At 35.8% G+C, this 12,488-nt stretch overlaps 1 protein-coding gene across 2 annotated transcripts in view; it reads right to left on the reverse strand.

Moving 5' to 3' along the window:
* Nucleotides 1-1,575: 1,575 nt before the first annotated feature.
* Nucleotides 1,576-12,488, reverse strand: part of kansl1a (KAT8 regulatory NSL complex subunit 1a) — a 41,285-nt gene continuing 30,372 nt past the window's right edge. For both annotated transcript variants that reach the window (XM_052103444.1, XM_052103443.1), the window contains exons 6-14: nucleotides 11,939-12,110; nucleotides 11,634-11,831; nucleotides 11,166-11,333; nucleotides 10,867-10,997; nucleotides 10,651-10,769; nucleotides 6,115-6,172; nucleotides 5,924-6,036; nucleotides 5,334-5,592; nucleotides 1,576-2,902 (exon numbers count right to left, since the gene is read on the reverse strand). In XM_052103444.1, the coding sequence (XP_051959404.1) occupies nucleotides 2,753-2,902; nucleotides 5,334-5,592; nucleotides 5,924-6,036; nucleotides 6,115-6,172; nucleotides 10,651-10,769; nucleotides 10,867-10,997; nucleotides 11,166-11,333; nucleotides 11,634-11,831; nucleotides 11,939-12,110 (1,368 nt within the window). In that variant the 3' untranslated portion in view covers nucleotides 1,576-2,752. The remainder of the gene's footprint in view (nucleotides 2,903-5,333; nucleotides 5,593-5,923; nucleotides 6,037-6,114; nucleotides 6,173-10,650; nucleotides 10,770-10,866; nucleotides 10,998-11,165; nucleotides 11,334-11,633; nucleotides 11,832-11,938; nucleotides 12,111-12,488) is intronic.

Below are 12,488 nucleotides of genomic sequence, written 5' to 3' on the forward strand. Positions count from 1 at the left end.
GTGAACTAACCCTTTGAGGGGCCCCCTTAGCCCCTGTACTTGAAGAACTGACTTGAATAAACAATTTAAAACTGAGGTTCCCAGTGATGGGCCATAAGCTATTAGCTTAACTACATTTATCATTAGCGAGGTGGTAACTTCGCTAGTTTTTAAATTAAGTAGCTTTTCAGTAGCAAAGCTATATGCTATTATTATTAATTAGTCAACGCTACTCTGCAACAGTGTACCCGCTATTTACTGTCGGCAATTTTGAATCAGAAATAAAGATGTCCGATTCAGTAATGGATGACTCATTTGAGTCGGTTCTTTAAAATGAATTGGTCACAATAAAGTGTTGTAATTGTTAATCGGACTGAATCGGTTCGTGATTCAATCTGAAAGACTCAGAATGCTCACGCGCCCGCTGCTGAATCATTTGAAGGGTTCACGCATTCGCCAAGACGCTAACAAGATAGTTAACATAATAGCACGGAAAACAAGATAACGCTGGTTGCAGTGGTTATTTATCTACAAGCAATGGAAACCAAACATGCAAAATGCGTCTTAGCGTTTGCCAGTGATGAATATGTGCAGCTTGTGAACGACTACTGCAGGTAAAGATCACTTAACCACAAAGAGTCCCAAAACACTTCGTAGCCTACACGGAAACACGTCAAAAACATAAACGCCTTGGCATTACTGTTACAGAATGGTACATACATTTGGTATATCAAAAGCACTATTTGGACGGGTTTGGCTTTATGTGGGGGACGTGGGGGTTATGTAACAATTACCAGAGCTTCTCCTTCATTTTAATCCCGTGCGTCTCGTCAGTCATTTTCATGGACTGAGCCGGTAAAAATTGCAGCGTGTTTTATTGACTATAAAACGGCCTGCAAAAACAACTCCATAAAAATACATAATGTGTGAAGGGATTGTTCATAATTTATTTGAAGGGTAATATAAAATTACAGGCTTGTTAATGTCACCTCTTCTGATGAATTTAGCCAGATATTCCAATCAATTTCTAATAATAATAATAACAACAGATACAGTATATGCTCATGTTTAATATTTCCTGCATAATTAATCAGCACAGTGTACATTTTCTAATAGGTTAGTTACGTGTGACAGCAGTGTGTAAATGCTGTATACCAGTGGTTCTCAATTTTTTTCGGTTCGTAACAAGAAAAAACAAGGAAACATGAAAAAACGTTCGCGCCCTTTCGTTAATAAAACTGATAATTGCGAGGATCCTTACTGTGAATGCAAACAGTCTCAAAGGCCATGTCCCAATACCCACACTAGCGGTCTTGATCACTTGATCAAGGCGCAAAATGTAAGTCTTCCCAACGGTTAATTTCCCATTTGATCATGTAGTTCCATTCTGGAATGAAACAGCCATATTTCACTTTCCAGTCAATTCCTGAAGTACAACCCCTACAATATTTACTGGTTGTATTGATTCAGTTTCACTTGGAAATTAAACACACTAAGTAAGATGGTTTTCAAGTGTCATTTCATGTTGATAAACTCATCCATCATTCCTAACACAATATATGCAGTACGAACAGTGATGAGACTTACACTCTGGAGGGAGTTTGATTTGTTTTAATGGTACTATTTACAAAAGGGAGTTTTTTGTTTTTCTTTTTTTCTGCAAATGATTTCTGTTAACTTCTGAAACAGTCCGAATTGCAATGAAACCTGTCTCAAGTAGTTATGTAGAGAAAGACACAAAGGAAATAAAAGACATTGTGATTGTACGAAGAAAAGGACAGGGCCACAACAATGTTGATTTGCATAGCAAGTAGATTCTCGAAAGGGGCAACAGTGCTGAATACAAACACTAATATGGGGTAACAAAACAAAAACTATGTCAAATACATTGACAAAGTGAAAGGAAAAAGACACCTTATTAACACAAGTTTCCATACAACTCTATAACCTGAGAAGGGTTGGTCTGAGTGAGATGTCTGGCTCCTTTAAGGAATTACAAAGTACAATCAAGAGAAGATGCAGAATGAGTGAGGTGCGAGAGCTAATTTCGGTGTACTAAACTTTAACAGGTGGAAGCTTGCAGAGGAATTTTCTCATTCGACATGTGATTCATGATGTCATGAATAGCAATACTTCATTTGCTGGTGAGAAATTATTTAAAAAGGAAAGACAGATTGAAGAGAGGTTGGAGAAAGAGTGAGCAGAGAGTCAAAGATATTAAGAATCAAGAAAGTGATGCCCTGTGAAGTGCTTTTCATCTGAGGAGAGTATTTCTGGTTGGTGCTTATACATGAAAATCAACTGAGAAAGTGATGTGGGCAAGCATTTTTGTCAGGTTTTGGTTTTTGTCACTTCACAACACAAGCATACATATATAACTAGTCAGCATAGAGGCACCCTTTGGTCAAGCCCTCTAAGTCTGCTACACAGTGCACTACATAGTGTTCACCTGACAGGTTAGAATATCATACTAAGTTCCAATGATATACTTAGCTGACTATGAGAACATTTATGGAAACAACTTTCATACATCTTTTTTACATTTTTCTTCTGTGAGAAAAGACAGGTTTAGCTTTCTATGTTCTGTAATATTCACTAAAAACTGTGAAAATAATTGGCTGATGTTTGAATATCAAACAACAGAAGTCCAGACAGAATTGTTTATTTTTTGTTGTTTTTTTAAATTAGTACAAGTTATTTTTTCAGTTAATGCCATAGGAGGTGCGGTTTTAAGGTCATTCCCATTGTTGGGTGAGCTTTATTAGGTTTTTCGTCAGGGTGAGGCGGCGTCGCTCTCTGACTCCGCCTTGCAGTGGGCAGCTCTGAGGTCTGTAGAAAAGCTCGGACAATCTTTTTCCATCTCAGACTCTACTATCGGGTCCTCAGGCAAAGGAAAACTCCGACATTCCCAGGGCTGGACCGTCTGCCAAGAAAATATGGAGTGTAAATAACAGCTGGACTTTCTTAAAAACAGAATTATGTAGTCAAGAAATCTGATAAACAGACAAATATATTAAGATACTCTATAGCGCTACTTGAACAAAATAACAAAAATAACAGCGGCCTTGGTTCGGGAAGTATTTTTCCCAATAATTTTCTCTACAGGGATTTCCAAAAAAATCTCAAGAGTAAAAGAACCAAGCCAACCAGCTCTGAGAACATTTGATTTGAATAATAAAAAAAAAGTATTTAAAATGTATAAACTGTACAAAACTTTGTACCTAACGTCATAATTGAAGGAATACACTAATTCCATGAAGCATCATGAATGACGTTATCAAAACAATATCTAAAATGCATTGAAAAAAATGTACTACAAGTCACTAAGCATAGTATAAAATACAATATATAAATGTATTACAATATAACCACCAAGGATGTGCAGATACCATTTTTTTGAGTACGAGTACCGATGCCTCCTTTTTGGTACTTGAGTCCGATAACTTTTGTTTTTTAAATATCATATCAATAGTTTTTCCACATCAAAATTGTTTAAATAAATTATTTTATTAAAATGTAATAAAACGAAAATGTAACAATTTAACATGATTATTATATTTATCAAATTTTTTTACAGAATCTCACAGCAAAATCCAAAATACAACATAGTAGTATTTTTTGTCAAATAAAGTGCTGCATAACAGAGCATCACAGATGTGAGATATTGCTTGAATATAACACAATTACTATTGATCTATTATTATTATTAGTAGTAGTAGTATTACAGTGAATATGACCACTATACAGTAGTGATCCATTTCTGTCTTTTTCCATTTAAATTGAGCTTTTATTTTGAAGTGTTTCTGCGTTGTTATGATGGAAGCTTCTCAATGCAGAAAAGACGCTCGCTACGTGACACAAAGTTATTATTAACTGAAAAAAGCTGCCATTTAATTAAATATGTAGTCTGCATGTGCCTCATGCTACAAAGCGAATTTACGCTCTGCTTTCTATCATCTGCTACAAACAGAGCGGTGACGGTCATGATGATGTATGAGTTAAGGATTCAGAATGTCAAAATAAAAGCATGAGGGATTAAAAAGTGCAATTTAAATATATTAATAATAATATTAATAACAATTTATTATTATTATTATTATTGTCATCATTAGTATTTAATTACAATTAATAATAATATTTAAGTTGAATGGGTTCCAAAAAATAACTGTGTGAATGAAAAGTGGACTGATGTCTTACAACTGAATCCTTAAAAGTCCAGATGCACGTTGAAACATAAAAATAAAATAAAGATATAACACTGGTTTCTTTTCTAATGAAGACTTGAAGACTTGAGTTACTGTTAATTTTGCTGCTACATTATCCAGTATACTAGTTAATAATAAAGTGTTTCTTAATACGCTATACATTTATATTGAAATAATGTGTAGTTAGAGGTTTGTGTTTCTTTACATATTAAAGAGCATACCCAATTATTTACACACAATAATGTAAAGATATTATATGATTATGCAAATAAACAACACTGGTATCAGCTTGGGATCGGTATCAGCTGATACAGATATCAGAATCGGAAGAGAAAAAGTGGTATCGGTGAATTCCTACTCCTCACTAGGGCTGCACGATTATGACAAAAATCATTCGATTAGTAGAATTTACATTAAAATACTTATTTGGGGTGGATCAATTGGCTACACATCCAAAAAAGGCTGAGATCTGTGTTCCTGAATGACTTAATTGCTGTTTTAGGTTTTAACATCAGTAAATCAAGACATAAAATGATTAACCACTTCAAAAACATGTTAAACGGAAAATGAAATGGAAAGTTTTGGCGTGACACGAGTAGGCCTACATGGTTTGCTATAACTGACTTTTCACCATTATTTATTTGATTCATTGTGCAGACCTCCTCTTCACCCATTTGAATCTGGTGTGCACGTCTTTGTTTTATAAGCACAGCGCAGTGAGCACACCTGACACCAAATTAGTAGACAAAGGCAGAGAAAAAGAAATTGCACATATTGGATCTTGCCTCTTGTAAATTTGAATACAAAGTGAACAAGATTTAAGAACAATCTCCTGCGCCACCCCCTTACAATAGAGGAGCGCCCCACACTTTAAGAACCATTGTTGCAGCGCATGTTTACACAGGAAGACTAATGAAAAACAGCACAGATGACGCAAAAACACGTTTGGTGTTAACTACCCCTAACTTGACACACAGTATGTGTGAAATGCTGAAAAAAGTGCAAGCACATCCTTACATAGAAAAACTATTGAAAAACAGCACTGATAGATGCAAAATTGTGTTCAGTGTGAATGTCTACTTGTGGGTTCTGATTACCGTCACTGTTAATGGTGTGAGAACACATAATTGCGTTTATACTATGGCTTACCTTCTCCTCAAAGGTGCAGTCTGAAGTGGATCCACACGTGTCTTCACTGTACAGCAGTCTGTGTGTGTCTCTGGCATAAGGTGTTTGTGCGTCACGGGAGCAGGGTGTGTCGGGGCTGGGTGGGCTCTGCGGGGACGGCATGGGCCCGTAGTCCTGCAGCAGGTGAAAGTGACCCATGTCTGGGGATGCGGGCTGGGATGTGGAAGGGTTCGTTCCCACTATGGATGGTGTCGTTTGGCCATCCAGGGATTTAAAGGATCTGAGGAAAGATGTTTCGTCATGCTTAACTAGACAGTGTCAAAAAGGTTGATATTTTAATGTTGCCTGGTACGATCAACAAGACACAGTAGTTGATCGATAAGGGGAGCCGTATTCAAGCTTTTTTTTTTTCCTCTCTCTCTGGAATAATTTTTTGCAACAGTAAAAGCAATAGTTAATTAAATGCCTTTAAAAAATATATATATAAAAAAAAAACTATTTCTATTATAATTTGCATATAGTTAAATTTTTGTATGGCCTATTTTTAAAGTCTGAAACCCATCGGAGGGTCAAGACCCAGGGTTTGAAAACTACTGGATTAGAGCGGGTACCTGCTGCCTCTCCTCTTGGCAGGTGTAAGAGCCGTCCATCTCCAGCGAGAGCGTTCCTGCTCCTCATACGATTGATGTAGTTTGGAGAACACAGCATCTGAAAGCTCCTCCACCTATAAAAGTCAATCATGAGGGATTTGGGATTTAAATACTTGAGGTAAAAAAAATAAAATAAAAAATAAACATTATACCGGAATGTCATCTTCGTCCTCTGCCAGCGACTGGGCAAAAACATCCACTTCCCTCCAACTGTGAAAGAAAAAGAACAAAGTATGATGAACTTTGCATTCAATTTGTTTTGGATATTACATTTTTTATGCAAGTGATTTAAAGGAATATTCCGGTGTTCAGATGTGGCCAAAAATATTGCCACCCTTGGTAAATATGATCAAAGGCGGCTGTGAAAAATGTCTTTATTGTTTATGCTTTTCATCTTTCTTTCAAATAATAATTCAAGTAAACTAATTGAAAATATCATAATTAAAAATATTTATTTCCAAAACATGTTGGCCACAATTATTGCCATCCCTAGAATTTATTATAAGTATATTGCCATTCATATTTTACATTTGTTAGTAAACCTGGGTGACTAGGAACATTAAATTGTTTAGCCATGACTTCCTGTTTCACAAGGGAATAAATATGAGGTATCACACAGACCGAATTCTCTTAGTCATCCATCATAATGGGTAAGACCAAAGAATAAAGTTATGATGTACGGCAAAAGGTTGTTGAGCTTTACAAAATGTGAAGTGGGTATAAGAAACTAGCTAAAGCATTAAAAATACCCATTTCCACCATCAGGGCAATAATCAAGAACTTCCAATCAAATGGAGATGTTAAAAATCAGCCTGGAAGAGGATGTGTCTATATTGTCTCTATGAGAGATGTCGTCAGTACTTTATAGAATAAAACTAAAATGTTCATTTTACTCAAACACACCTATAAATAGTCAATCCGGAGAAACTGATAATTTTGTAGTGGTCTCTTAATTTTTTCCAGAGCAGTATATACATTGCCTGGCCAAGTTTTATTTTGCATACTCTAATATTTAGTTCAACAGCCTTTAGCTTTGATTATAGGCACACTTTCATTGTGGCATCATTTCGACAACCTTATGCAATGTCACAACATTTATTTCTGTCCAGAGTTGCATCAAATTTTGGCCGTGATCTTGTATTGATGACGGCAGAGTCGAACCACTCCATAAGTCTTCTCCAGCACATTCCAAAGACTTTCAGTGGGGTTAAAGTCTGAAATCTGTGAAGGCCAATTCATGTGTGAAAATATTATATATATATTTATTTCACATAAATTGGCCTCCACGGAGTCCAGAATTTAACCCCACTGACACACACTAACAGTAAAATGTTTTGAAACACTTACACATTATTTATTATAATTGTTTTTCTCCACATTTTAGTAAAGTCATCAAAATATGGAATATCATAAATGGAACTAAGGAATTACATCATGACTAATACAAAATTCTAAATAAATCAAAACTGTGTTATATTTTTGCATCTTCAAAGTAGTCCCCCTTTGCCTAGAATTTGTAGACATGTACTCTCGACATTTTCTCAACCAACTTCTTGAAGTATCACACTGGAATGCTTTTTAAACAGTACTGAAGGAGTTCCCATCTATGTTGGGCACTTATTGGCTGCTTTTTTTATTATTTGACCCAAGTCATCCATTTCAAAAACTTTTTATAAAATTTTAGTTTTATAATTACAAAAAATGTATATGGTGGCACAATTATATTTTTGTCTACAAAACTAATTTCAAACATCATAGAAATTAGTTTGAAAATAGGTTTTATCATAGAAAAGGTGTATTACATTATTTTGTACAATGAATTGTATTGTGTATTTTTGAATAACAAATTCAGAAAGAAAAAAAAATACAAACAACAAAAACTTGGTAACACTACAATAAGGTTACATTTGTAAACAATAGTTAATAAATTAGGTATCATGAATGAACAATGTTTATTTTACAGCATTTATTAATCCTTGTTAATGTGAGTAAATAAAAATACAATTGATCATTGTTAGTTCATAGTGCATTAACTAATGTTAACATTTACAACTTTTGATTTAAAAAATGTATTACTATATGTTGGCATTTACAACATTTATTAATCTTGGTAAATGTTAAAGTATTGTTCGTTGTTAGTTCATGTTAACTAATGCTAACAAATGTAACCTTATTGTAAATTATTCCTTAAAACTTGATAGAAGTGAATTTACAGGACGTCTATGGGGCAACCGTTATTAGCGGTCAATAGAGCTTAACTTGAATTTAACCCAGGATATTCCTTTAAGGGATTAATTCACACAAAAGTGATAATGATTTACTCTCATGATTTACTCACCTTTAATCCATCCCAGATGTGCATGTATTTCCTTCTACAGCAGAACCGAAATGAAAATTTTTATAAGCACATTTCAGCTCTATATGTCCATACAATGCAAGTGAATGGGTGCCATGACACTGTTTGATGGTCCAAAAATCATATTTAGGCAGCATCAAATTTATCCAAACGACTCCAGTTGTTCAATGAATGTCTTCTGAAGCAAACTGATAGGTTTGTGTAAAAAACAAATCAATAATTAATTTATTTTAACTTTAAATCATTGTGTCCACCCAGCGCTGTTTTTCTATTATACCGCTCACGTGACGTTCGTTCTTCTGTTGTATTCAAAGCGTGTGCTTCAGACTTCTCTCGTGAACGTACCATTGCGCTTTTGTCATGCAACAGCTCCATGGGTCAACTGGAGTGTTTTTTCTTTTTTAAGTTTTAATTATTTATTAATTTTTTTACACAAATCTATCGTTTTGCTTCAGAGGATATTCATTAATCGACTCATGCGGATTACTCTTATGCTGCCTAAATATGACTTTTGGACCGTCAAACAGTGTCATGGCACCCATTCACTTGCATTGTATGGACAAAAAGGATGAAATTTGCTTATAAAAATCTTCATTTCAGTTCTGCTGTAGAAAGAAAGTCATATATACATCTGGGTTTAAAGGTAGGGCTGGGTATGGTTTAAACTTTTGATATCGACCTCGATATTGTTCCTAAACAATACTTTTTTGATACCTTGGTCAAAAAAAAAAATATCGGAAGGCAGAAACAAAGTGTGAGATCCTTAGATGCGCATTCCACGAGACTGTACGCCTCTGTATCAGCTCGTCATACATGCCCATATACGGCTTTTCTGTCATCTGTACTTAATAATAAAATAAAGAGTGTTTCTTCAAACGCGTGTCTTTGTGTCTACGGGCAAATTATTTTAATATTAATTAGGGCTGTCGATTTAACGCGTTAATAACGTGCGATTAATTTGACAAAAATTAACGCATTAAAAAAATTAACGCACTTTAATCGCAATGCTTAACTGAGAAATTCAAGCTTGTAGTACCACCTGTTTACTGCAGATGGCAGTAATTGAAATTTCAACTGTGTGAGCAACGCACAGTTTATACAGTGAAGAAAACAATTTCTTGCGTTCAAAACCCTTGATGGAGCGCAAATGCGATCTTTAAGGGATCTTAATATGTGTTTAAAGATTGAGTATTAAACTATATTTAACTCGACACAGTGTTTCGAGTTAAACATTTGTTTTAGAGCATCCTAAACATTTTATTTTATGACGCAACACACCCAAGACGCGACAAGCATGTCTGACGCAGGTCGTATGGTCTTTACCTCATACATATTTAATTACCAACAAGGTTAAGGAGGTGTCCTTTAAACTGTTACACCGTTGTTACCCAGTCAATCTTTATTTAAGAAACAAGCTCCCTGAAATAGATCCACTTTGCTCCTTCTGTAATGCTGTTATGAAAAGTTTGTTTGTACGTACCTCTATTTTAACTAGTTTTTCTTAGCTTTATAAAGACATTTTATTTGGTTTTCACAGATTTGATAACTTAACCTAAACAAACCCTCACAATAAATCTCCAAATGATTGACAAATTGACTTGTGAAATGGATTGCTGTGAACTGTGTGTCAATGATTGACTTATGATTAATAATATGGTAGTAAACAATACATTGCATTCCAAAGCTGCTTTTTGTATTGTCTTATCAATGATGAACTCTTCTGCCACAAGAATGTAATGCATTTTAATTATCTGAATATTTGTTTATTTTATTATTTTGCTCAACCCGAATGTGCATTTGTCTCTATAAATTAACACAATTTTCAGACTCTTGCAGGTTTTTCTGACACATTCAGAATCATTACCGCTTTTCCCGGTGGCGCTGTGGTTCGCTTTGTGCGTTTGCTTGTAAAAAATATATTTTAAAGGCTCATTATCACGGTTTAGTATTTCTCTGTAATATAGCAGTTTTAGCAATGTTACAGGTAACATTCTTTCTCATCCCTGGAACTCAAACCATTTTCTAATACTAGTGTTTTTCCTTGATGCCTAAACACAGCCAATCACCCACACTTTTAGATTTGGGCACATCTAGCATGCTACATGCTTATCACTGACGTTGACTAAATTAACCCCTTAGGTATCGAAATTTGGTATCGAACGACAAGACATTTTTCGATACTCAATTGTTTAGAAGCAATTCGGTCAGTGCATGTATCGAACTCGATACCCAGCCCTAGTTAAAGGTGTGTAAATTATGAGAGAATTATAATTTTTGGGTGAACTAATCCTTTAAGTGCCAACATGAGTTACTTTTAAACTTTGTTATTTACCTGGGTGTTAAAATTTCTTTGTATTGTAGTTTCTCAACTCTGGTGGTGGCAGCCACTGACATGGGAATGACAATGTTGTTGATGTCAAACGGGCTCTCGCCTCTCCTTCTCCGCATGGGCTGTTTAAAAACCACAAAACGCATCAATCCAAGTAACAAATGAAAGGTGATCACATAGTGTATCAACTTTGTTGTAAGGAAATTATGCTGAACTTACCATGCTATTGCCCTGTGGAGTGCTGCACTCAGCTGGGAGGGAGAGCTGTCTGCTCAAGGGACTGGTGTTGGAGGAGTGAAGTCTGGACAGAGATGGACAAAGACTGCCAGTGTCCATTACCACTTTTGGTGCTATATAAGAGAAAGCAAAAAGAGAAAATACCAAATTATGTACTCATGTAAGAGAGTACACTTCAAAAGGTCATTTCAAATTTCAAGCAAATTTGTGACACTGATCATGTTAACTTATTTGTTCACTTCAACGTGTTCGTCAGGTGTTTCCGTGGTGGTGACACTCACAGTCTGCTCTGTCCAGCGAGTGCTCTCTGACCCTCTTCCTGCTGTGACTCCGGTCCAGTACACGTTCCCTCCTGAAGGGCGTAAGTGAATCTGGTTTTGGGACACATGAGATGCTTTCCGCCTGCTGCCTATGCAGCCTCTCTGACCTTATCTTGTGACGGGCCAATCCTGACATAGAGAAAACAAGAAAGAAAGCAACTTAAATCAAATGAACCGGCCCTTTAATTGTGCACTGAACTCAGTTGTAGGCCTTTTTTTAGAGACTGCGCTATGAATAATCATTGTCACTTTGACGGACTGGGTTGTAAATATTCCTGCCTTTATTTTTATCTGTCAGTAATGTATAGTAACATTTGGGAAGAAGACTCATAATGTGTCCATAAACCTTTTTTCCCCCAATATTTTAGGTTAAAATGTATGAGTTTATAAAGAAACACATATCTCAGATCCTGTAACCAGTCTACTTACGAACTGCGGCAGCATGGGAGTTTGACAGTCTGAATTTGTGTTTAGAGAGGAAGGAGGAGGAGGATGATGATGATGATGATGGTGTGATGGAGTGCTTGTGTTTCAGAGAGATCCTCTTGAGCGGTTTGATCCTCTCAAAGCGACGAGTCTGCCAATGAGACCTCAAGACCTTCTGCAGATGTATGTTCAAAGCCACATCTGAAAGATCAACCAGAGGAGGAAAATGGTTTTCTTTTTCTTACAAATAATACAATTCATTTTTACTGCAAATATTTAGAGCATCTGACTTTGCGTTTGCATCTCACCTGATTGTAAGGACAGAACATGGTGGATGCTGTGGTCTTGATGTGCGACTCTCTCCAGCAAAGGGCACTCATATGGTATATCCGGTTTGGAGAGGGGATGAATTCCCCCACACATGACACATGAGGAGTTGACATCACATACTCGTGGAGGTGAGAAAGACACTCTCTGAACCTGATAAGAAAAGAAAACTAATTTCCGATACACTAAAAAATCTGTTCATCTACCTGGGATCCTCACACATTCTGATAACACAGATGTCTAGAACACTTGATTATGATTGGTCAATCACAGCATTCAGAGTAATGATATTGGGCAGGCCAATTAATCGGATGATCATTTTGAGATTATCGGTACTGGTGCCTGATTGGCCAATAAACAGAAGTTGTTATTCCTCCTATTGTCAGTTCAAAAATATAAGAAGAGTGCACATTTTCTGATTTCAAATCAGTTTGTCAATTTATTTTACATTTTATTTGCCATCATTAAACGGACCATTCACCCAAAAATTTTAAATCTCGTAATTTACTCCAGGTGTGTATGAATTTCTTT

Source organism: Xyrauchen texanus, chromosome 33, assembly GCF_025860055.1.
Source record: "Xyrauchen texanus isolate HMW12.3.18 chromosome 33, RBS_HiC_50CHRs, whole genome shotgun sequence".
NCBI lineage: Eukaryota > Metazoa > Chordata > Actinopteri > Cypriniformes > Catostomidae > Xyrauchen > Xyrauchen texanus.